Here is a 26,275-nt window from a genome sequence, read left to right on the forward strand (position 1 = left end):
TAAAACTGTGTTCTCTGTTAAAGGTGGTAACTACTGGAATAGCCTACCAGTTGTGATTAGAGAGTGACCCACATACTCCATGTTCAAGACTCATCTTAAACTGCATCTTAAGGCAAACCAGAACTGTGATCATTTTTTATCTGATTTAGTTTATGTAACTTGTTTCTTGTTTTTATCATTGATTGTCAACATGCTTTTACCCTAAGCAGGCTATTTATTTATTGAAAGAGTTTTGCTGTCTCCTGGTGTAAATTAGCTCTTGCTACAACCCTGCATGTTTACATTTAGTATTTTGTACTTTATGTTCATTAACATGTGCTGTCCCTATCAAATAAACTATCAAATCAAACTACTGCTACAAAAGTAACAGTCACTTAACTTTAGCTTTTGCCCCTTTTATGCATACAATGCCTATGTTTTGGCTGTGTTGCTCTTCTAGAAAAATAATCCTTTCAAAAAAAAAAAAAAAAAGAACCCACCAAAACATCTCAGTAGCACCTTATCTAAATGTTCTATTTCATATATGGAGATTCATATTTATTTATTTATGTATTGCATGCATTTCTACATTTTATTTCCTATTTTGTTTATTGATCCCAGTATCTTTCTTTCTTATGTGTGGAATTCTACAAGGCATTTACATTCACATTTACATTTAGTCATTTAGCTCACGCTTTTATCCAAAGCGACTTACAAGTTCTGTACGACAGGTCATCAGGAAGGATACAACTCTATCAGCTGAGTAACAATATTCATCAAAGTGTTGCGTGTTACAGTGTAGGTTAGTTTATTAGGACAAGTGCATGGCAGTAAGGTTAGTTAGGGTTAGATATTTTTTATTTTATTTTTTAAATTTTATTTCAGATAATGGTTGAAGAAGTGCGTCTTTAGTCGACGGCGAAAGATTGGATGGGATTCGGCTGTCCTAACTGGGGTGGGTAGTTCATTCCACCATTGTGGGGCAAGGACTGAGAATAGGCGTGTAGGTGGTGTATATGTGTTTGAGGATGATATCCTTCAAACAGGCAATAGTGATGTAGAGCCTAGAGCCATATGAAATCCGTTTTATTTTTTTCCAAATTCCATTAAATTTTTTTCCAAATTCCGTTTTTTCCGTTTTAATATTTCAGAATTCTGTATTTTGCTTTGTACGCTCATTTTACCATCAGAAATAGATAATAAATCTATTATATTAATAAAATGGAATTTGGAAAATAATCAAACGGATTGCATATGGCTCTAGTGATGATATAATTTGGGCAGTGCTGATCTGGGTTACTTTCCTCCAGTGTATTTGTCCCCCGGCCCCACCCAATGGCCCCATGCACACACACACACACACACACACACACACACACACACACACACACACACACACACACACACACCGAAGTAAAAATAAAATAAAAAAATTTGAATTTTCTTTTTTTTAACTTCGATTTTTTTTAATGTTCGAAGCTTGTGCCATCGAACAAAGCTTCGAAGCTTGTGCCATCGAACGAAGCTTTGAAGTATTTAAGACAGCGCCCTAGTTGACAATCCTGGTGTGACATCACCTACGGCATCTTAGGAAGCACAAACTTATTACGTCACACTCTCTCGCTCTCTCTCCGTTGTCAAACATGTACACTAAAGTTAAGTTATGTTGTATTGTGTTTGAGGGAAAGAAACCTCCTGTCCTGCTGTAGTTTTTATTTTCACTTTGTGCCGCTTGATTTGATTGTAATTCACAGGGCTCTACGCTAACCTTTTTCCCAAGGAGCACATGTGCTCCTAAATTAAAATTTTTTGGAGCGCACAAAGAGATTTAGGAGCACCCAAAAATATTTAGGAGCACAGTGAAAATATTTCAAGTAACAGAGTTTTTTTTTTTTTTTTTTTTTTTTATAAATAAATGTGTATTTGTACTGTGCGTGCATGTGCAAACGGGAACGGGACACACATCTGTGCAATAGCACATACCACCAAAGTCACTGGCCCACTGTGTGTGTGTATCTGCGTTAGTGATGTGACGATTCATCGATTTGCATCGGTGCGCCGGCATACACGTTCACGATGCACGTGCACCGGTGGAATACGTGCGCACCGGCTAGAACTCAGGTTGAACTCGCGATGCATCTTGTTGTAGCGTCTTTGCGTCGGTCAAAACCGATGCATTAATATAATTTCCTCTCATCCACTTCTGTCAGCAGTGCACTGTGACTGCACACAGCTGATACTATACTACTAATACAGAAGGCGAGAGCCGCGTCACAGTTAACAACAACAAACAGTGGAAGTCGAGGACATGAATAGAATTGGGCTTCCTCTGGCTAACGCCAGTTAGCCGTTCAGCTAACGCTAAACTAAACTACAGTGTCTAACTAACTAACTAACGCAACACCAGTTCCATTAGTGAGGAGGGGGGGGGGGGGGGGGGTATATTGAAGACGCTTGACAACAGGTTCAAAGATAACTTCACATTTATTGGCTATTGGTTTCTTTATATCGCTTCATGCAGCAGGCTATCCAGGCTCTGTGTGTTCTGTTGACATCCGATCCTAGCCTAGTGTGTGACATCATCAACTACGCGACTCAGACGGTCTCTCTCTCTCTCTCTCTCTCTCTCTCTCTCTCTCTCTCTCTCTCTCTCTCTCTCTGTTCAATGATTTAACGTGGCCAAACGTTACAATATAAATACTAATTGGATAGTTGATGATAAACATTTAATTTCATTATCTGAAATATTATAAAATCATTTAAGTCTGCTATAAGCCATTATCCCTTTGTGTATGATTATTATTGTCTCACAGTAGTACATTGTGTGTGTGTTTTTAGCTAAAGTGGATAGAAAAGACAGTTTATGCAAAAGTCTTCTTAGGCACCCAAGAGTTTTTATATAAATTGTCTTACAGTAGATTATTTTATTTTTAATAATAATATAAGCTGCATATAAGGAATACAACCAAATCCTCTGTCATACCATAAAATTGTATCATTATTTTGCATCGTGTTGAATCGCATCGTATCGCCCCGAATCGCATTATGTTGAATCAAATCGTATCGTATCGTATCGTATCTCAACAGGGGGTGAATCGTATCGCATCGCCCGGTGCTTCAAATGTATCGTTAATGTATCGTATCGTTGGCACCGTATCGAGATGCGCATCGCATCGGCCTCAGTGAGGAGATGCACATCCCTAATCTGCGTGTGCAAACGGGAATGGGACACAGACATTTGAACTATTAAGTGATTAATGCCTACTGTGGCAAAGTTGTAGCCAACAACTAGGCCTAATAAGAAAGGCAGTGACATTGAACAAAAAGGAGACACTGGCACAGTAGAGGGGACTGTAAGGTGCCCTTTCGGTATACTACCTTTGCTAAAACTGTGTTCTCTGTTAAAGGTGGTAACTACTAGGGGTGGGAATCACCAGTTTCATCACGATACGATACGATATCGATTCTTTGGACAACGATACGATATTTGCCGATATCACAAAGTCTGCCACGATACGATACGATTCAATTCAGGTGCCTGCGATCGATATGAGGCGATATTATGTGCCCATTTAACACAATCAGTCACATTTAGATCAACTAAAAAAAGGCTACGGAAATATCAATTGATGTATTTATTTTTGAGCTCTTCCAGACATTTAAATGAAAAACAATCTATTGTTTTTAATACAAATAGACCTCCTGTTCACTTTTGTTTTTATATATTGAGCTTTAACACACACACAGACACACACACACACACACACACACACAGTCCCCCACAGCCCCCACCCCTCCTCCTTCCAAGTCCCCTCTCTCCTCTCCTGTTCTCTCTCACGGTTAGCTGCTTAGCTTTTAAGCAGCCAACGCGACGTTCATTTAGATATTTAACGCGACGTTGGCATAAAGGAATGGCGACGATGCAACGCCTGTTATATGCATTTGACCCGTTGCGGGGAAAAAACTGCACAGACTTATATCGGCTCGCAAAATAGACGCTCTGAGTGCTTTACAGCAGACGCAAACACTGCTGTAATGTCTACACGGAGTTTCACAATACTGGGCGCCGGCGGATATGACTCGCGGGGATTTTCAAAATAAGAGTATCGCAATATGAATCGATCTTTTTACGTTGCGTCGATCCTATTTGATTATTGATAATAGATCGATATATCGATCTGGATCGATGTATTGTCCCACCCCTAGTAACTACTGGAATAGCCTACCAGTTGTGATTAGAGAGTGACCCACATACTAAATGCATTATATACCATAGGTTGCCGGCTCTATTTGTCTATGGAGAAATTCCCCTTCTTTGCAGGGCTATAACTTTTTAAATTCTATTTCTACATTGCCATTATTAGGGCCCATTCAAAGTCCTATATGTATTGTTCATTGTGTAGCAACGTTAAACTTTTTCATTCACATATTCATAGTAAAGTATGGTCTAATGTATAAGTATGTTTTCATCTCTTTCTGCAGCTTTCTCCAGAACGTGATCTATAGCCCCAAATGCATTATATTGATGATGAAATACAGCAATCGGGGCGATATAAAAAAATTCAATTGGACGTACTTCTAGAATGATTTACGTATGATCTGATGATGACCGGATGGGCGGGGGATCGTTTATAATTCCGTGGGCAGCGTTATATCATTCATCTAGTGTGGGTCATATGTTCATCATAACAGTTTATATGGAACACGTTCAAAAATAACGCTGAATCTTACCGTATCTTCCTCGCGCCGTTGGACGATCAGCGTGGTGTAGACCGTTTTCGATTATGGGATGTTTATCCTGATGAACCATTTCCAGCTTGTATAATACTATATACGTCCAAATAACGTTGTTTATTGAGTTAGGGCGAGCGATTGATCATCCAGAACTGTGATAATTTTTTATCTGATTTAGTTTATGTAACTTGTTTCTTGTTTTTATCATTGATTGTCAACATGCTTTTACCCTATTGCAGGCTATTTATTTATTGAAAGAGTTTTGCTGTCTCCTGGTGTAAATTAGCTCTTGCTACAACCCTGCATGTTTACATTTAGTATTTTGTACTTGATGTTCATTAACATTCTCTCAATGGCGAGGAGTAACGCGTGGGAGGCTCACGCTGCCCCCGACACTTCCTGATTCTACTGCACAGGCGCACCAACCGACCTGTAGGAGTCAGGGTTTCCGTTAGATTTTTTTTTTGCAGGTCTGAGTGTCCGGTAGATTTCAATCTACCGGACAAATGGGATACATTCCGGTCAGAGTTTATTGAGCTTAAAAACAATTGATAGGCCTATATAAAGAATGACATCATCAAGGCATTTATAATATTTTAACTTAAAACTAGACTACTTTTGCGTATATGCAGTCATTAATATATTCCAAATAAAATAAGTCCCTCGAGACTGCGTGCTGCTGCCGACTTGAGGTGTCGGTGGGCAGTCTGCCCGACCTTAATAAACAGCAGTCTGTTATAATCACATTTTTATGAGCTAACGAATTCCGTTATATTGGACATTTGTATTAATTATATCAAGCGAAGAACTGAGAAATTTGGCAGAGAGACGGCAACATTATCGTGGGTTTGCGCCGTGATGTATATCTCCACCTCCCAACGACTTGGTGCTGCTGCTCATAATGTCCGGTGAAAATAATTCCCTCTAAGCACAATTTGATTATTTGAATTGTATTAAAATAGGCTAAAATTAAATAGCCTATGCGATGAACGAAACAATCATTACATTTGTCGTTGCTTCACCAAGCAGCCGGTCAATGACATCCTGTGTCAGCGAGCTGGCAGCTGATATATTTACGTGAAGCATGGAGCAGGAGCAGACAGAGCAGAGCAGCGGTGTCAGCAGCGCCCCCACCCAACAGCTGAATTGCCAATGGCTGAATTGGAGTACTGCACCCTGCCAAGCCATGCTTCACGTAAATATATCAGCTGCCAGCTCGCTGACACAGGATGTCATTGACCGGCTGCTTGGTGAAGCAACGACAAATGTAATGATTGTTTCGTTCATCGCATAGGCTATTTAATTTTAGCCTATTTTAATACAATTCAAATAATCTAATTGTGTTTAGAGGGAATTATTTTCACCGGACATTATGACCGGAGAGATTAGATATGTCGGACTTCACCAGATTTTGCCGGTCAAATACCGGTAATTACCGGCTAACGGAAACGCTGGTAGGAGTCGCTGTCCACAACGCCCGATCCCCACCCATCAGTTTCCCACCCCCTAATACGGCCAATGTGTATTAGTATGAACGACCAGCTAAACTGAAAGCAATGTGGAGCGCTGGGCTCGAACAGGCAAGCCCAGCGTCTCCGTCATTCGTGGCGAGCGCCTTGCCCACTACGCCACGTAGCCGCCCTCAGTACAGAAACATTGTTTATGCGTTTGCGTGTCAGGTAGACCATTGATTTGACAGTCTATTCTGCCAAATACGTCACACCGCTTGCACTCCGGCTGTCCGGCGCTGCAGCTGGACCCTATTGCCCACCTCTGCTGTTGTTAACGCTAGCAAAGTTAGCTGTACACACATACACAGTGGGCCAGTTACTTTGGTGTAGGGGTGTAACAATAATCCTAAGGGGAAAATTCAACTGCATCGATTTGAAAATGTTAGAATCGATTATTGCAATTTGAATGTGTACACGGTGTTATGTTGTTATGTCCGTTACAGTCAACACAACGACATACGCTACTGCATCAACGTTATGATTAACAAAGCAAGGCATTCGTTTTGTTGCATTAACGTTATATTAGTATTGCTATCCCTAAATCTAGGTGTTCTAAAATCTATTGCTATTGGTAAGACTATAATAAAGGTGCTCCCATAGTCGAGCGGACTGTACTCGGACTGGACTCCACGGAATTCTGCTGCTCGGAAAACGCTTGCATATCGCAATGGCAGACTTGCAGGAAGTAAACAAGCAAAATGAGAGCTTCCGATTGGTCATTTGCTTTATTTCCCCAGTCACGTTACTCTACTGTGATTGGACCGCTTGAGTGCAATGTGGGACTTGTAGTTTTTTAACGATTCTCAGCGAAGAAATAAAAAGAACGACTGAGGCTGTAATCTGCACTCGCACACCGTGCGAGTAATTTATTTTTCAGGTTCGCACACACATATTTTTAGGGGCATATGCAAGCAATATGGTCGCACTGTAGAGCCCTGTTTCATGAAAAAAGTGTTTTTCAGAGATGGAAGTAACTTGAGAAAAGGTTTTGCATTTTTCTATTGCAGTTTTGCACAATACATTTTCTTAAAATACCTCTGTACTATGTGAAATATGTCCTAGTAATACAAGAGTACAGTAATAGCTGCCATACCAGTGTTTTACCCCTTCAGAAGCATTTATATAGACATTTTAAGATAAATGAATATACTGTGATATATACCGTTACCGTCTATGCTTCAAATTATACCGTGATATACATTTTAGACCATACCGTCCAGCCCTAAAACCGCCATTGGGCTGCTTAGAAAAATATATATAATAATCTCAAATTTTATCGCAATCGCAATATCTGTCAGAAAAATCGCAATTACATTATTTCCCAAAATCGAGCAGCCCTACCACGGAGCATGTGAAATGTCTCTGTCCAGACACATTCGGTGTCATAACGAATATAATCGTAACGAAAACCAGTCATATCTTTCAATGGATACGTTTATAAAATAGGCAAAGTATGAGCACAGGTCGTGTTTGTCCACAATGAAAATAAAAGATGGGATAACTACAGACTGCCTGCTGGACGCTGGTAGCGTGGGTTGTTTGAGTAGGATGACCATGAGACCTTCTGATAGCAGGTGGTGGTCATAAGAGTTTTGAAAATGTGAAATACTTACTGCAGCTTTAACCTATTTTAAAATTGGATATACTTCTGTTTTACTTCATTTTTGATCATATATTTTTTTTATTCAGCACAAAATCAAAACAGTACAGATATGCAGATATACTTTACATCACGTTCTCAGTCAACATCATGTCTGTACCGTATCATTAAGAGACAGCTATGCTTGGGGAAGGGGAAGGGGCGTGGGGGACACACACAAAAACCAACAACAAAACAAAATAAATAAATAAATGTTTTCATTTTACAGACATTACCAATGTAAACAAACCTTTTGACGGTCATAACTGATTCGGCCTTTAAATTATTATTTGTTGGATGTCCAAGCTCGTCCGTCCCTCATTTCCTACTCGGCCTCAGACCCACTGTCTCATTGTCAGTCATCCAGGTGAAGACGAGCATGGGTAGCTTTAGCAATGTAAGCAAAGTTGGTTATCATCTCGCAATCAACATGCAACATTATTTAATTGTCAGCCAGTGCTTCATGGCTCTGTTGCCATGAGTAGCATGTAAGCGTTCTGCTATTTGAGTGATGAGTCAGTCACCTAACTCACACCATCCCCTCTTTCCCCTCCTACCCAGATGGTGGTGAAGACCTACATGGACATGGACCAGGACTCGGAGGAGGAGAAGCAGCAGTACCTGGGGCTGGCGCTCCACCTGGCCTCAGAGTTCTTCCTCAGGAACCCCAACAAGGACGTGCGTCTGCTGGTGGCCTGCTGTCTGGCAGACATCTTCAGGATATATGCCCCTGAGGCTCCTTACACCTCCCACGATAAACTCAAGGTGAGGAGAGATATAACGCTCTGCATTAGTGTTGGGAGTTAGGTCTGGGCGACATGACCAAAATATATCACAATATTTTACGGTATAGATTTACACTGCAAATTACAACATACATCTTCATCCTGTAATACAATTGTCATGGTCCTATTTCATTCAAAATGGTCTATTTTCTTCTACTTTTTAAATACTAATAGTGTATATATATTCTTTTTGTGGACACCGATGTAGTAAAACCCATACCTTTGCATGGATGGATCCATGACTGTATACCTTCATATTCGGTATACTTTCCAGTAGGGGTGGGGGAAAAAATCGATATGTAGTAGAGTAGTAGGGGTGGACGGTATGGTCTAAAATTTATATCACGGTATAATTTGAAACATAGACGGTAACGGTATATATCACGGTATCAGTGTTTCCGTTAGAATAATTTTTTTTGCCCGATAGGCAGGCTATATAAAGAATGACATCCTCAAGGCATGTAGATTTATAAAAAACGATAGGTAAGATCTCTTACCTTTCTCCACTGGTTAAAAATGCCAGGAACTGAAATTGAAACTTGCTGTGCGCCGCGGTGATATGTGTTTATTATGAAATGACAATTGCGTGTTGACACGCCCAGTGCGCCCACTGCGCGAAGCCTCCTAAATAACTTTTTCCAGTTTGCACATATCTATTATCTATGACTAATTCGATCTATTTTTAGGGGAAAATGCGATTGAAATAGTCGCGCTGTGGTTACATGACGTCATTGCTATTTTAGAGCTGCCCTACCGGTTACACGGTATAGTCAAAATCCATACCGTAGAGCAAATTCATACCGTTTATACCGTATACCGTTTATACCGTCCACCCCTACGTAGTAGTATCGCGATACTTTGCGTGGCGATACTGTATCGATACAGGGACGCCAAGTATTGATATTTAATTATTATTATTATAATTTTTATAAGGAAGTTGCATTGTTCATTTCAATAAAGTATTGCGATAGTATCGTATCGCGAGGTCTCTGGCGATTCCCACCCCTACTTTCCAGCCCTAGTTAGTTGGGACTCTCACTGACACACAAACTGGGAACCATACTCTATGCTTGGGCCAGTGGTTCTCAACCTGGGGGCCAGGAACCCCCAAAGGGGTACAAATGCATTATCACTTTGTAATCTTTGGTATAGATGCATTCTCGTGAAATTATGAAGTCTAAAGACCCCCCCCCCCCCCCCCCCATCACGAATCGCCTGAAGGCGTAAGTATTCTGTCCCAAAACCTTTATTTTGAAGGCAAAAAACACTCGCGCCTTTTATTTTGAAGGCAAAATCGCTATATTTTCACCGAAAGTGAAACTGCTGCTGTGTGCGGTGCTGCTGCCCTGACAGAGATTTGTGATAGCTGGTTAACAGGCTACACGCTAATGTAAGGCAGGCAGCTGTTTATTGGACTAAACATTAGGCTTGCAGTGTTTCCCACAGGATTTTCAGAGACTATGGGGGGTGAAACTCTGACCCTTTAGGGGGGTCCGGGGCATGCACCCCCTCGGAACTTTTTGTTGTTGTACATTTTAAAGTTAAATGCATCAATCTGGTGCACTTCGAGAGCAAAATAAAGAGGCTAGATCTATGATGAACTTTGTGCTCAAAACACAAAATCAACTAGACTAGTGCTTCCCAATCCTCTCCTCGAAGCACCCCAGCCGTTCAATGTATGTTAAATTCCACCACCAGCACACCTGATTCAACTTAACTAGCCCTTTATTAGTTGAATCAAGGTGTGCTGGTGGTGGAATTTAACAAATACATGGAATGGCTGGGGTGTCTCGAGGAGAGGTTTGGGAACCACTGGACTAGAGCATACATTTGAGCTATCAAAGAAATGAAGCAAAAGTGTTTGAATTGGTTTATTTTTTTAGTAAATAAAAAAATATAGTGGATTACTATTACGACTACTACCACTGCCAATACTACGGATACATCCCTATTGGAAAACTTTATATAAAAAAAAAAAAAAAATAGAGAAAATATAAACTTTTTTTAAATATTTTTTTTAATATTTTTATTTTTTTTGGTTCATTATACAACTGTGGCGGGACTAATTACACTGTGGCGGGCCACCACAGTCTAGGTGATTAATGGGAAACCCTGGCTTGGAGCTATGGAGCTTTGGACCTATATGGCAAGTTATTTTCCCTCTACAAGCTCCTATCTTGCAACCAAAAAAAGTATGCACTTGAGATTTGTTAACTTGCCAGCTACCTTAGTTAGGAGTTGTGGCTAATGTTAGTAATTAGTGACTGATCAGTGATCAGTGTAATGCATTTACAGTTGCTGTTACACAGAACAGTCTGCTAACAGTCTAAAGCAGGGATGTCAGACTCATATCAGGCAGTGGGCCGGATTAGCCTACTCTTTGTTAAAAAGCACATTTGACTCGACACATGGATACTGTATTTACTAGGCTATATTTGAAATCATTCAGGCCTACAGATCAATGAGAAATTGCATGTGGCACAAAACATAACACACACTGTACAATTACATAAAGCAGAAGAGCCCTCCAATAGAAGTGGAACAGAAAGCATTTTTCTATCCATGCAAATAGCCGGATTCGTGAAACATGTGTTTACCTGAGGCCGGGCGGAACCAGGAGTTTCATTGAAACCTACCAAGCAACCCGGGTAGACCGCCGCGACCGAGGTTATCGGACTACCAGGTCAGACGGGCCGACTTAGTCTTGCTGTACGAGGCCAACATTTCAAGTAGAAGAGAGAAGTGCAACAAAATAGATCAAGTGCCATAGAAAACATGTTTCTTATTCATACATATAACAATAACTAGGCTACAGTGTATTGATTAATTATATATTTGAAAGAATGCAAGTTATAGCTATAAAACACCAAATGTCTCTTCCATTGTACCATCAGGGTTGCATGTTGGCTATAACCTGCATTCTTTCAAATGTATAAATAATCAATAAAAAAGATATTTAACAAATAAGAAATGCAAATGCCACAGAAGGCATTTAATAATTATTATTTTCATGAATTCAATCATTTCACAATAATTGCATTATTGTGTTTGAATATCTGAGTTATTAAGTAATTATACATTTGTCCAATATAGCTGGTTCAGATATGGTTAATCCAGCTGCCCTGTGATCAGATGAATCCAGTGCACTATAGTCGGCATAGAAAAGGGAACAAAATAAGACAGAGGGGGTGGGAGGGAGTGAGTCATTCTACCAATGGACTTAGTGGTCTGCAATATAAGTGCAATTGAGTGTGGAAAAGGAAGAGGCTACTTACATTGTCACTTTCTGGTCGACACCTGACACTTTTTGGCTTTTACCAGCCTGTCGACATCGGGGACCAGTTTCTGGAGAGTTGTGATTTTCATTATGTTGTTTAGATGTCCGTGTGTCAGACAATTGCACAGTTTGGACTTGTTAATGTTCATCACAGAGAAAGCCTGCTCGCATAGATATGTTGTCCCAAACATACAAAGTATCTTGGATGCAAAGGATGTGATCTTTGTGTAATTTGGTGTCGGTCATTGATAGGATTCCAAACCAACAATTTGTCCTTCAGCGGTGCGCTACACTGCAGTTCAATCAGCTCCATTTGGAGTTCCTCTGGCACGTTGGATGTGTTGGTGGTGAACAGAGAGCGGAAAAAGTGCAAAGTCCTTCTCCAGTTGAGTGAAGACAGTGAATTTATTGTCAAACTTGCGTATAAGCCTGAGCAGCATGTTCTTGTATGTGTCCATACTCTCGTGATTGACATGGACTGCGTTGTGCTGGGATAGCTGTCTCCCACAGCCAATTTAATTTGAAAAGCATGAACGCTATCATAGTACTCTGACGAGTTTGTTGCTGCCCTGCATGCTAACATTCAACACATGTAAGTGTTCTGTAATGTTCACTAAAAAGTAGGGGTGTAACGGTACACAAAAACCACGGTTCGGTACGTACCTCGGTTTTGAAGTCGCGGTTCGGTACGGGTTTTTGGTACAGTGGGTGAAAGTTTGGCTTTCCATGTTCCACTCAGGGGTGATGTAGTGTGCAGTAACTAATTGTACTTGTAGGGCTGTCGAGGAATATTCTAATCGACTTTAAAAAAAATTATAATTATATTGGATCAAAAACAGCCCCCGTCGTTAGTGGTTAACATTAGGGCTGGGCGATATGGCCTCTAAATGATATCACGATATTTTTTTTTACCATATCACGATACACGATATATATCGTGATATTTTGACATTTCCTCTAAAGCACTTAAAAATGCTTGATTTAACCCTTTGATGCATACAATAATACATGCATTATTAAACCATGAAGATGATTTAAAAAATTATTAAATTAAAATGTACTAATAGTACAGCGGGTTAAGCCTTTGAATCAAACATAGTAAGTTTATACCATGAGGTTTATTTTGAGATGTGGAGGGAAGTCAGATTTGACCTCTGAGGCCCGGGAGAGGTCAAATCCAAGATGGCCGCCCAAAATATTCAAAAATTCAAAACTTTGGAATTGAACACAGTAGAAAAACACTTAAGACATTTCCCAACAACTTTAGGGTGCCCATTCTGTTGGTGATACTTTTGAGACCAATAGCATTCAAGAAAATAGATTTATGTTAAAGTCATTTTCACTCAGTTTGAAATTCCCAAGCACAACAACGTTATTTAGTTGGTGAGACTTTAGTTATGTAGCCTACTTATATACAGTAGTCTACCGTGGCTATCTGAAGTGAATTACATGCCATGATATAACCCACCTGTCATTCTCCCATATGTTCACACACAGCACTACTGTCACAATTGTCATTCAACAGCAGGTAAGAAAGATTTTCCTTTCAGTTCGTTTTCCTATACAAATGATTCAACCTAGGCTATTAAAAAAATATATACCTGGTGATTAACTACAAGTTATTGTGAACTTTTTGATGTGTGTTAGCTAGCCAAAACTATCTCTGTCTAGTTGCAGCAACGTCAGCTAACGTTAGCTAGCACGTTATGGGTTAAGCAAATTTTGGTCAAACTTCTAAATGGTCTAACAAGCATAATTCGCTCCCACGGGGGCACCATAGGATTCGTTTAGGACAAGACACATGTGTACTATTAAAAATACTTGAACAATGCTAAACAATGTTCAATTGTTATCCTTTCAGATTTCCATGTCGACTTGCTGGTGATTCTGATCACAATCATGTCAAAGCGTCACAGCTTGATGGACCCTACCCAGACCCCTTCATCCAAGCAAACCAAGCCTCCTCCCAGCACTAACTGGGACCTTTGTGTCCTCTGTCAAGTAGTTACAAATGAACCTTTACAGTGCCCACTCTGAAACAAAACAAAACAGTCTGTTGGTAGTGGTTATGTGTCCCTGGCAGAAGACCTTCTCCGGTTCCGTACCCTTCAGCACACACCAATGGACCCCAACCTGGAGCTACTAGATGATGGAGATGGCATAGAGTCCACTTTTAAGAGACACAATGCTGAGTGGCACAAGAAATGTAGGCTTAAATTCAACAAAAAAGCATATGATGAGCAAAGTCGGGGGAAATGAACTACAGCACAACAGGACAGTACCTCATCTGTACACACACGGTCTGCCCACAGCCATTCACAGTCCACAGAACCTACTTGCTTCTTTTGCAATGAGCCTGCAGCAGGCTCTTCAGGTTTACACAATGCATCAACCTACAACATTGACAGAAATGTGAGGAAGTGTGCTCTTGAGCTCGAGGACACTGCTCTGTTGGCCAAGCTTGCAGAGGGTGACATGATTGCCCTAGAGGCCAAGTACCATACTCTCTGTCTGTCATCATTGTATAACAGAGCTACATCTAAACGCAATGATGGAAATGAGTCTGGCCTACATGGCATAGCCTTTGCACAGTTAGTGGCATACCTGGAAGACATGAGCAGTCATGAGAACAGTGCCCCTGTCTTCAAATTGACAGACATCGCTTAGTTATACAAGACCATGCTAGAACAACTTGGTCTGACTGTGAAGGAGCGTATTCACACTACCAGACTGAAAGAACGACTGCTTTCAGAGCTTCCCCATCTGAGGGCACATGCACAAGGAAGAGACACACTACTAAGTTTCGAGACGGACATTGGACCAGCTCTGATGAAAGCCTGTCAAACTGACAGTGATGCCATGCACTTAATGCGAGCAGCACAAGTAGTGCGCAAAGAGATCTTTAATTCATCTTTCTCTTTTGATGGGTCATTCCAAGAAAACTGCCAGCAGAGTGCTGTGCCGCCATCTCTCTTGGCTCTTGTCAACATGGTACTTGATGGTACAAACATTGAGCATCAGACCACCACAAAACCTGCCCTAACAATCTCCGATTGATGGTCTTCAACAGTAAGAAGCCGGCACGGAACAAGAATTCACCAAGCTCAGCATGTACAAGGCACACCCGAGAAACTCCACTCCCTCTATATTTGTCCCTCAAGATCCATGCAGTTACAAGAAGTAGAGGGCTAGTTGACACATTTTTCAATCTGGGATTGTGTGTTTCCTATGACAGGCTGCTGCAAATCACATCAGACATTGCCAATGGTGTATGCCAGCGATTTAGGATGGCAGATGTTGTGTGCCCACCAAAGTTGTGTCATGGACTGTTCACAACAGGAGCTGTGGACAACATAGACCATAATCCAAGTTCTGCAACAGCCAAAGATTCCTTCCACGGCACCGGAATCTCACTTATGCAGCATCTGTTCCACACACAAAGCGGAACTGGTCGTGGGGTACTAGTGATTAGTCAAGATGGCTCTTCTTCCAAGTCAGTAACACCTCTGCCATCAGCCTACACAATTGTGCCACCAGCCACCATCCGGACAAAGGAATTCAGTGTGCCACCTGTACAAGGTCCTGTGAGACCTTCCACCTTCCTGGTTACTACAGCCACCACAGAGGATGAGTGTGCATGGCTCAGAAAAGTCAAGACGGCTGTTGAAATGTCTACCATTGATGGCATGATATCATGGTCTGCCTACCACGCTGATGCTCACCAAGCCGCCATCCCTCCTGCAGCAATCAACGCACTATTGCCTCTTTTTGTAGCAATGATTCGGCACTCGATGAAAATCGTCAAAAGAGCAGTTCAACATGTGAACCCTGGTCAGATTCCTGTCCTTGCTGCTGACCAACCACTGTATGCTCTCGCCAAACAAGTATACAGATCTCGGTTTCTGTTCTGGGGACGGTTAATATTTTAGATCTTTAGTTCTCGGCTTCTCCGTCCCATGATGATTTTTGTTTTGTAAAGCGACCTTATGACCAATGAAAGGTTATGTATAAATCAGTTAAAAAAATAAAAACATATTAAAAAGTTAAATAATAAATTAGTTTAAATTACTTATGATAATTATTATTATTATTGTTATAATCATTATTACTGTTATTATTTTGGAAATAAACTACCTTTTTGCACTGTTTACCTCCCTTTGTCTGCATAATTTGACCTCCACATTGATCTAAATGCATTTTCTTGAATGCTATTGGTCTCAAATGTATCACCAACAGAATGGGCACCCTGAAGTTGGTAGGAAATTATACATTAAGTGTTTTTCTACTGTGTTCGGTTCCAAAGTTATGAATTTTTGAATATTTTGGGTGGCCATCTTGGATTTGACCTCTCCCGGGCCTCAGAGGTCAAATCTGACTTCCCTCTGCATCTGAAAATAAACCTCATGGTATAAACTTACTATGGTAGAAGTTTCATGCTTTTATGAAAAAGTGCACAATTGTTCTGCTATCCGCTGTACTATAAGAGTAGTCTACTGATCTAAGACAATTTATATAAAAACTCATGGGTGCCTAAGACTTTTGCACAGTACTGTATTTTCTATCCACTTTAGCCAAACGCACACAGAGAGAGAGAGAGAGAGATAAAGGGCGGCGTCTAATGAAATTACAATTGCATGTCATTGAAGGTCCGCGCTGGTCTGTGTCTATAATGAAATGAGAGGAAAGCTCTGCGCTAAAGCAAGTCTCATCTCAGCCGCGACGTGACAACTTATATAGTAATTTACTACATCTCATGTAGAACAAGCCGCGATACATCGAGTATACTCAATATATCGCCCAGCCCTAGTTCGGTACACAGCCGTTCGGTACAGTACACACTGAAACGGTTCGGTACCTATACGTGTACCTTTACACCCCTACTGAAAAGACAAGATCCCTAAGCCAGTCTGGATCATCCAACTCGGTCACTGGCTTTCCTTTCTGCTCCGTGAATTGAGCAATCTCCATGCGTAATTTGAAGAAGTGTTTGAGCACTGCTCCTTGGCTCAACCTCAGTGTGGTAGGGCAGGCCGTGACTAATATTGCGTTCTGATAAAAGCGATGGTTAAGTAAGTCCTTTGGCTCTAATAAAATGTACAGTTTGGATAACAACACGCATTGCATTGTCCATTTTCAGGCTCTTGCTGCATAAGGCTTCTTGATGTAGGATACAGTGAAAGTTCCAGAACACCTGCTCTGGATTAGCAGTCTGAACCTGCTTTCTGAGCTTCACAACCACACCTGCCTTTTTACCGACCATTGATGGTGCGCCGTCGGTTGCCACACTGACCGCGCAATTCCAGTCCACCTCCAGTCTGTCCAGGGCCCCGACAAGGCTAGCGAACACGTCGTCAGCTGTGGTAATGTCTGTCATTGGCACGTGATACGAACTCCTCAGTGATGGTCAAAGATTCATCCACACTTTGTCTTTTAGTTGACTGTTCAAATCTCCAGCAAGTTCCCCAATTAGCTAAAGCTTGTCATTTATCAGGGCTGCCTTTAACATGCAGGTCTTCACAAATCCCCCCTCTGAGAACGTCTTGGATGCTGCAGCAATTTCTTTGGCGACGATGTAGCTGGCCTTAACTGCTCCGTCATGCGTCTCTCGACATTTGGAAAATCTAGGAGAGCTTTTTCACGTAAATTTCATGCTGATCAGGCCTTGCTTTGATAGCCAACCAGCCGATCAGCGAATGAGGCTAATACCGTTATTGGTAATCAATAATCAGAAACGACGTCCCCCGCAACCCCCCCCCCCCCCCCCTTCATGCATTCATGGTGGACCATGATACCGATAATATGCATTTTGAGTTTTAGCTCTAGCTTGTGTATAGCCGAAACGCCATTCGATGTAACGTTATTAGTTTAGCGCCCTGTATCTCGCCTTCCAGGAAATACCCCAGACCAATCCGGTATATAGTTCATATTCACGACGTTATAAAATGGGAACGAATTGATGAAAAAATTATTTATTTAAGGCATATTGAATGGACTGTTTATAGTGTCAATTGACAATGACAATTGACGGATAGCAATAATATAAAGTATAGATTTAGCTCTACAAACAGCCTCACGCACAATGAAAGGTTGTTATGATAAGCTGGCCTTATAGAGACGGATAGATTAGACTGATCCCAGTGGCCCCAAAAGTGTTAATGTATCGCGTAATTTCAATGTGGAATTAAGGAATATCAAAATAAAAGCACACGTTGTTGAACTTGATCATGCATATTTATTAGGGATGCACCGAATATTCGGCCACCGAAAATGATCGGCTGAAAATTGTTAAGGCACTTTCGGCTTTCGGCCGAAAGGGTTTTAGCACCGAAAATATATCACAGAATGTCAAAGAACAGGGTTACGTAACGTTTGTAACCTAAAGTGGTGTTGTGATGACGTAATCAAAACGCGGCTACAGACATAGCATGCGCAACGTATAACGTGAGCAGCTTGGCAGCTCTTCCTGCGTTCTGCAGCCTGTGATAACTAACTCCTCTTGGGAGTCGCGCTGTTTCTATGTAAACTCCAATAAATGCGTCTTTAACATGCTTTATATCCTCGCCATTACTATATGCCCGTCGCGGTTAAAAACCTTTAACTAACGTTAGCGTTAAGCTAGCTAACAATGCTTCCATTCCTCTTTGACCCGTCTCTCATAAGCTACATCATCCCCCGCTAAGAGTCATGGGAGATGTAGTAAATACAACAGTCCTTCCATGTAGGAACGCCGTGAATTATGACCGTAGCCACTACAGTAACATCATTAAGTCTGCTATAAGCTATTCTCCCTCTCGTGTGCGTCTTCATGCAGATCTTTATGCAGTTTTAAAGCACCATGGCTTTGTTCTGAATGCACTTTGTTGTAGTTATCCTACAGAGAAAAGAAAATGCACTTGACTTTAATGCACATTTTGTTGTATGCAAAGAGAAAATGTTTAAATTGTACAATCTTTCAGCAGTCAGTCTGGAATTAATGTATTCATTCAAAAGTGCTGAATAAATGTTTTATGTGCCCATAAGTGATTATTAATATTATTTAAGTTAAGTTTTGCCATAATCATGTCTTTTGCCATAATCGGGTAGCTGAGAAAATTATTATATTTATATTAATCATTTTCGGCATTCGGTTTTCGGCCAACTATTTCCTATTTTCGGTATCGGTTTCGGCCAAGAATTTCGGTGCATCCCTAATATTTATCATAATTTTTAACTTGCCAATGCACTTGCCCCACTGTCACCTACCCGTGACCCCAATTTGGATCGCAACCCGTAGTTTGAGAACCACTGGTGTAGTGTGATGTGTGCCTGGTGCCAGTGTATGGCAGCCATTGAGCCTGCGTAGCCCAAGGTTGGGTGCTACCGGTGGTGGTGAAGGAGGCAACTTCCACCCTACATTGTGGGGAGCACTTTGAGTGTCTAGAAAAGCACTATATAAATGTAATGAATTATTATTATTAAATATTTTGTGTTTTAAGTCGATGTTGGTAGGAAATTATGTGTGCATTGACCCGTAAGTAGGGCTGTCACTAACGATTATTTTGTTATCGATTAATCTGTCAATTATTTTATCGATTAGTCGATTAATCTAAATGATTAATTTACCAACAATTGATTCTATTTGCACTTTAATATTTTAAAATGTTTTACTAGTATCCTCGGGTCACATGGGTAGTTGCCTCTTTGACACCACCTACTGAATACCCAGAGTAGGAGATACATAAGTAGGGTGAGTAACCTACATGCCATTACTGCTTTTTATCTATTGACTCATTATAGCCACTTTATTATCTTGAAATAATAACACCCGCCCGTTACTATGACATTGTTTATCATTACGATATTGTTTTTTTTTTTACCGATATTGTCCAACTCTTAATTTCCGATATCAACCGATACTGATGTATGCAGGGTCCCCCCCCCCCCCCCCAAAAAAACTGAATAATTTCAGGTAATTACCATTACATATCTCTTGTCGTGGAATTAACACATTATGCATACTTTTCACAATAAATAAAATAAGAATTTGTTCTTACTTGCTTTCCTGGGTAAATAAAGGTTAAATAAATGTAAAAAAAAAACAAGATATATATATATTTTTTAAAACCCGATACTGATCATTTCCGATATTACATTTTAATGCCAATATCGGCCGTTAATATCGGACATCCCTACATACAATGTATCCATGCCTGTAGCTAAATGCTGAAAAACGGGGAACAAAATGTACTTTTTAGATAATAAAAAATCTACTAGCCAAAAATGATAAATAGCTTTTTAGTATATCCATGAATTATTATTATTGCACTGATGTGAAAATTGTGGCCGATACCGATAACCAATATTAATATTGCTGTTCTGGCCGATACCGATATTTACCGATGTCGATATCTCTGTAGAAAACACTTTTTTATGATAATCAAATAGCTATTTTCCAAAACGCTTTTTTTTTTTTTTATTATAAATATATACTTTTGTAACTTATTTTCAGAAATGACATATTTTAAAACTATTTAAGGCCAAAACATGTAAAAAGAAAAAAATATATTATATATAAAAATAAATTATTTATTTTTTATTTTTTTATATCTGCCCATATCGGCCCCATCTTGATATCGGACCGATACCGATGTGTAAAAAAAACTGCCATATCGGCCGATATATCGTGCATCACTAGTATTGTGTGTTATCACTCCACTCCACGCTATGGTAGTGCTTGTGCCAGCACAGGAGATACGATTAAAATAAATGTTTTATATATAGGCTATACATATTTAAATCAATATCTTCCTTTTGAATAAAATGGGATCGGGAATCGGGATTGTTAAAGCTAATTAGCTTAATCCATCTCAAAAAGAGTAGCCTATAGTAAATGTATACACACACAAGCGAGAGGGAGAATAGCTTATAGCAGACTTAATGATTTTACAATATATTTGCTAATGAATGAAGTGAAATATTGATGTAACGCTACTTCAAATCATTGAACGTACGGAGAGAGAGAGAGGGAGAGAGACAGGTTCAGAGGTGGGGGTTATTGGGCTCAGCCCCTCCCTTCCAGCTGGAGTGAAACACGGAAGTTATCAAAACGAGCAAAACGTGCACTGTCGAGTCCTGGCTCCAGATGGAATTGCGAATAGTGGTTTAAGAGAAGTTATTTGTATTTCTAACGTGATTCGACGTACTTCATCGTCGATTACGTCAACATGGTCGACGAATCGTGACAGCCCTATACCCGTAAGCAAACCATACTCTCATACTCATACATAAGCATATGGCTGAAACGCAGCCTCTCAACATAAATGCATTATACAATCAAAATACAACCAATGACAAACGCAGTACCAGACTACAATGTTATGACTTTTACACTTAATAGAACAAATGCATTACTGGTGGTTGAAAGCTGAACTGACGGCGAATGCGATGGGCTGGCGTGTTACGGCCATCATGCTACCACGGGTTGTGCCTTTTTTTTGGCACTGAAAGACCAAAAAGTCATTTTTTAATTTTTTTTTTGATTTTCTGTGCTTTTCCTCCCATCCCAATTTAGTCGTTATGCCAATTCCCCTCTCCCCTACCTGGTCATTGTGCGCATGTGCCCCCTACTGGTCTAGGGAGCTCTGAGGTCTACCACATGCTTCCTCCGACACATGTCGAGACAGCCAGCGGCTCTCTTTTCACCTGACAGCGCGGACTCTCATTGGTGAAGTGTAACGCGTGGGAGGTCACGCTGCCTTCACCACTTCCTGTCTTTTGCTGTGCAGGCGCCCAGACCTGACCTGTAGAAGTCGCTGTCCACAACGCCAGATTACCATCCACGACTTCCCTCCCGCTAACTCAGCCAAACGAGTTAGTATGACGGCTGGCCCAAGCCGGAGGCAATGCTGACACCTGGATTCGAGACCGGAGTCTCTCGCATTGGTGACGAGCGCAATCTCCGCTGCGCCACCCAGCCGCCCCTCAAAAAGCCATTCTTATAGCAGTGAATGGCGATGTTGATGTCGAGCCCTGCAGAGCTTGCAAGATTCTACATGGTGCTCAGTTTCGGCAAAATCATCCGTTTGCCTTCTAATAAATGAAAGACAAAAACATCTGTGACATATAAAGTTATGTCATGTGTGGGGTCTACCACCATTTCAATATCTGTTATGATTTGGAATATCTTCTAGTACGTGCCAGGCTTAAATCAAAAGATTGAAATGTGTTAATCGCGTTATGCTTGCACTGATTATGACCTTAAGTTCAATTATTAGGTAACTGGACTATGGTTGCTGTTAATGGTCTCTTGAGTGTTGTCCTTAATCGGGTTCAAATCTAATCTTTGTAATGTAGATGTAAATGTACTGAATGTTTCAATGTGTACACTAAACCCTTTCCTGTGCTCCGTGTCAACAGGACATCTTCCTGTTCATCACCAGACAGCTGAAAGGCCTGGAAGACACCAAGAGCCCCCAGTTCAACAGATACTTCTACCTGCTGGAGGTAAGGACTGTGGGAGGAAGGACTGGGAGAATAGGGAGGTGGGCGGAAGGACTTGAGAGAGTGGGGAGGTGGGTGGAAGGACTTGAGAGAGTGGGGAGGTGGGTGGAAGGACTTGAGAGAGTGGGGAGGTGGGTGGAAGGACCTGAGAGAGTGGGGAGGTGGGTGGAAGGACCTGAGAGAGTAGGGAGGTGGGTGGAGGGGGTAATATAATGGTACTGCTAAAGGCAAGGCAAAAGCTTTAGAGCAAAAAGGTGTTTCTCGAACAAGAGACGGATCAAAAAGGAAGGTGTGTTGAGTTGTTTTGTCGTGGTGTGTGTGCAGGCCTCCAGTGCCAACTCTAGTCGGCATCGTTGCCACTCAGTCAGATCTTGTCTGCAACTGGTCCAAATATCGCATGGGTTGTTTGCGTCGCGGTTGGTCGGCTAGGAAGGTGACAGCATGCATTTCCTTTACCGTTATACCAGCCCCCTGAATCACACTTTTTTCCATATTCCATAATTCTATGATTTCAATTCTAGCGATTCAGGGGTCTGGATCCATTATCAGCTGGAGGTGATTGGTCGGACACCCTGTGGCCAGGGATTCTGACAGTACTTCTATAGTTTTTGCCTGTAACTAGAGTTGTTCCGATACCGATACCAGTATCGGAAATGCCTCCGATACAGCCTAAAATACTGGTATCGGTATCGGCGAGTATGCCGAAGTCTAGCCTCCAATCCCATATGACGTCATTTATCAACAACACGTGCGGTCTGCTGAGAGCGAGCATTATAAAACAAACATGTTTTTAATCAACCGTGAATTAAAGTGTCAATGCCATTTGTCATTTTAACAGCAGATACTTTCTTAAATGCCATCGTCCCGGCAGAGCGGGGCTTGCTGGTGTTATTAGCATTAGCTGAAGCGCTAGCTGAAAAGCTAGTTTTAGCTTTAACGTTACCTTGGCTAAAGTTGTGGCTATTCATAATCCAGCAATAATGGCTGCAGACCTGCAAGTTGGTAAATCACTTTTTCACCAGTAAGTTACTGGCAGTAACGATACATTGTCTTTCCATCTAACGTTAGCTCACGCTAACGTGGCTAACCTAAAGTGTTGTCGCTGATCGACCTCTCGCACGCAATTAATGACAAAGTTGCGGACAGCCATACCGGTGACAATGTTTAGCTTTTAGTGCCAAAGGATAAGAGTCTGAGGTGGAGTCTCAAAAGAGAATGTTGAATATTTATTTTGCATCGAAAATCACAACATACACGTTACTACTAGCTAGATCGATCTATTATCAAATAGGATCAATGCAACGTAAAAAGATTGATATTGCGATACTCTTATTTTGAAAATCCCCTCGTGAGCATATCCGCCCGGCTGCAACAACAGTAGATCAGCGTGTGTTAAAGTTAGACAGCATTGCTTCAGAGTCCGCCTATTTTGCGACCCGAAATAAGTGCCTGTTGTTTTTTCCCCCACAAGGGGTCAAATGCATCTAACATGCTTTCCATCCTCGCCATTCCTTTATGCCCATGTCGCGTTAAATACCGAAATTAACGCTGCGTTAGCGTAAGCTAACTAAGCTAAGCTGATAGAGCGATAGAGAGAACAGCAGAGGTCCACTAGGGACTGGGAAGGAGGGGGGTTACTGCATTCTTGAGAAAGCCCCACAGGATCTGGCCGGTACTGCACCTTCTGACTCCCAATATGCCTTTTCCAGCCAAAATACAGCGCTGTGACAGTGAATAGGATATTAATATAGAAAAAAAAGAAAAACGAACCAAAAACAGCGAACAGGAGGTCTATTTGTATTAAAAACAATAGATTGTTTTTCATTTAAATGTCTGGAAGAGATCAAAAATAAAAATGTCAAATGATATTTCCATTGCCTTTTTTTTGTTGTTTTTAAATGTTACTGATTGTGTTAAATGGGCATATAATATCGTCTCATATCGATCGCAGGCACCTGAATCAAATCGTATCGTATCGTGGCAGACTTTGTGATATCGGAAAATATCGTATCGTTGTCCAAAGAATCGATATCGTATCGTATCGTGATGAAACTGGTGATTCCCACCCCTACTACTAGCCAGAGCCTCTGCAGACTGGATAGCAAGTGCAACAGCGTATAACGTCCGTGCGGAAACAATGTCCCAACAACCTTTCCGTGGGTGAACTCATTGAGCATAGTTAATGATACTAATACTAATCTATACAATCACCTGTTGTTGAATAAATACCATTACTTTTTAGTTATTACTAAAAAAAACAGTATATATAAAACATAACAATTTTTATGTATGCACTGGTATCGGATCAGTATCGGTATCGGCCGATACCCAAAGCTTAGGTATTGGAATCGGATTGGGAAGGAACAAATTGTATCGGAACATCTCTACCTGTAACCGATCCAGTCGGCTAGTAGCCAAGGTTTGTTCCTTGCCGCAGAGACAAAGTGCAGATCCTTTGTACTTTGTTAACATTACATGTGGGGACTATCAATTTACAACACAGTAAATTCATCTTCAAAACCACAACGCTCCAAAGAATTTACAGCAGCAGCAGAATGATTCAATTACCAAGCATAATATCTTACCTACATTGAAATGGTTTTACTAACTTTAACATACTTAAAGTGTATGCACTGTGCTGCTATATTATCTAGGAGAATGCAAATATCGGGACTCTGTATCGGCAGATATTATTAAATCACGACTTGGTTTTGGATCGGGGGCTTGATCCGGACATCCCTATTTGTCACATCTAACGTTTCCATGATTGTCGCATAGCTTTTCAAGTTATACCTCTTGTGATTTAAAGAGAGTAAGGGATGCCCCGATCACGTTTTTTGCCACAGATACCGATCGTCTTGAGCCATTATATCGGCCGATACCGATCTGATACAGATTGTTTTTGGTTTTATATATATATATTTTTTAAATATATATATATATATTTTAATAAAATATATATATATATTTTAATAAAATATATATATTATATACTTGTAGTTGTATTATCTGCGAGACATCGCCACCACGCAACAAGTCAAAATGCTCGCTATCTCCACTGTCTTTGTGTATACTCTGCTTTGTGTATACTCGAGTAGCCTCCAGCTCCAGCAAGGATTCTCCGGCGCTGCAGCTGGACCCTATACTCTGCCCTCATGCGATGGAAGCCAGGGGCTCGAATACGCATCGAATCAATGTTATAAGACATTGATATCAGGAGCTATCTGTAGCTACTGCTAGCTGGCTAGATAACGTTAAGACAACGCCTCAGTGAACTATTTAGCTTAATGGGACATTTCATTCTGAACAGTGAGCTAACGTGAGCTAACCGAGGTATCAACATGCACTACTAGACTATTGCTGGAGCATTTGTTGATATCAGGAGCTATCAGTAGCTAGCCAGCTAGATACTGTGGGATATTGTGGATATCCTGAAGAAGAAGGTTCTCAGTCAACCGAGGTTCAGTTAATAACAAGGTTTATTAACTGGACAGATAGAAATATACATAGTACATAGAGAGAATGGCTGAGGCTCGCGCCCCAGGTGATCAGCTGAATGACCCAGGTAGCGACCTGGAATGTTGTCGGGAGAGCCCTTTATAGTGAAAAAGGGGGAGGAGGGGGGGGACCCATTTGATAGGTCAAATGGGTGTGGGGGGGGGGACACAGGATAGGGGACAAAGGGGAGGGGAATGTCTTTACATGAGAGTTGGGGAATCATCCACAGTTACTCACTTTTCTCTTCATAATGTGGGTGAGATTAATGTATAATATACCAGGATTATTTGGAACAGGTAAAATATTGAAAAGTGAATAGATATGGTAAAAGAATGGGACCGATGTAATCCATCGGTTATCAGATAATGAATGA

At 41.0% G+C, this 26,275-nt stretch overlaps 1 protein-coding gene across 1 annotated transcript in view; it reads left to right on the top strand.

The window, feature by feature from the left end:
- pds5a (PDS5 cohesin associated factor A) overlaps window positions 1-26,275 on the top strand; it is a 131,235-nt gene that overhangs the window by 34,318 nt on the left and 70,642 nt on the right. Inside the window, exons 3-4 of the mRNA XM_084319029.1 lie at window positions 8,425-8,628; window positions 22,321-22,407. Coding sequence (XP_084175155.1) covers window positions 8,425-8,628; window positions 22,321-22,407 — 291 coding nt within the window. The remainder of the gene's footprint in view (window positions 1-8,424; window positions 8,629-22,320; window positions 22,408-26,275) is intronic.

The sequence above is a fragment of the Notolepis coatsorum genome (assembly GCF_963971535.1).
Source record: "Notolepis coatsorum genome assembly, chromosome: 7".
Lineage (NCBI taxonomy): Eukaryota > Metazoa > Chordata > Actinopteri > Aulopiformes > Paralepididae > Notolepis > Notolepis coatsorum.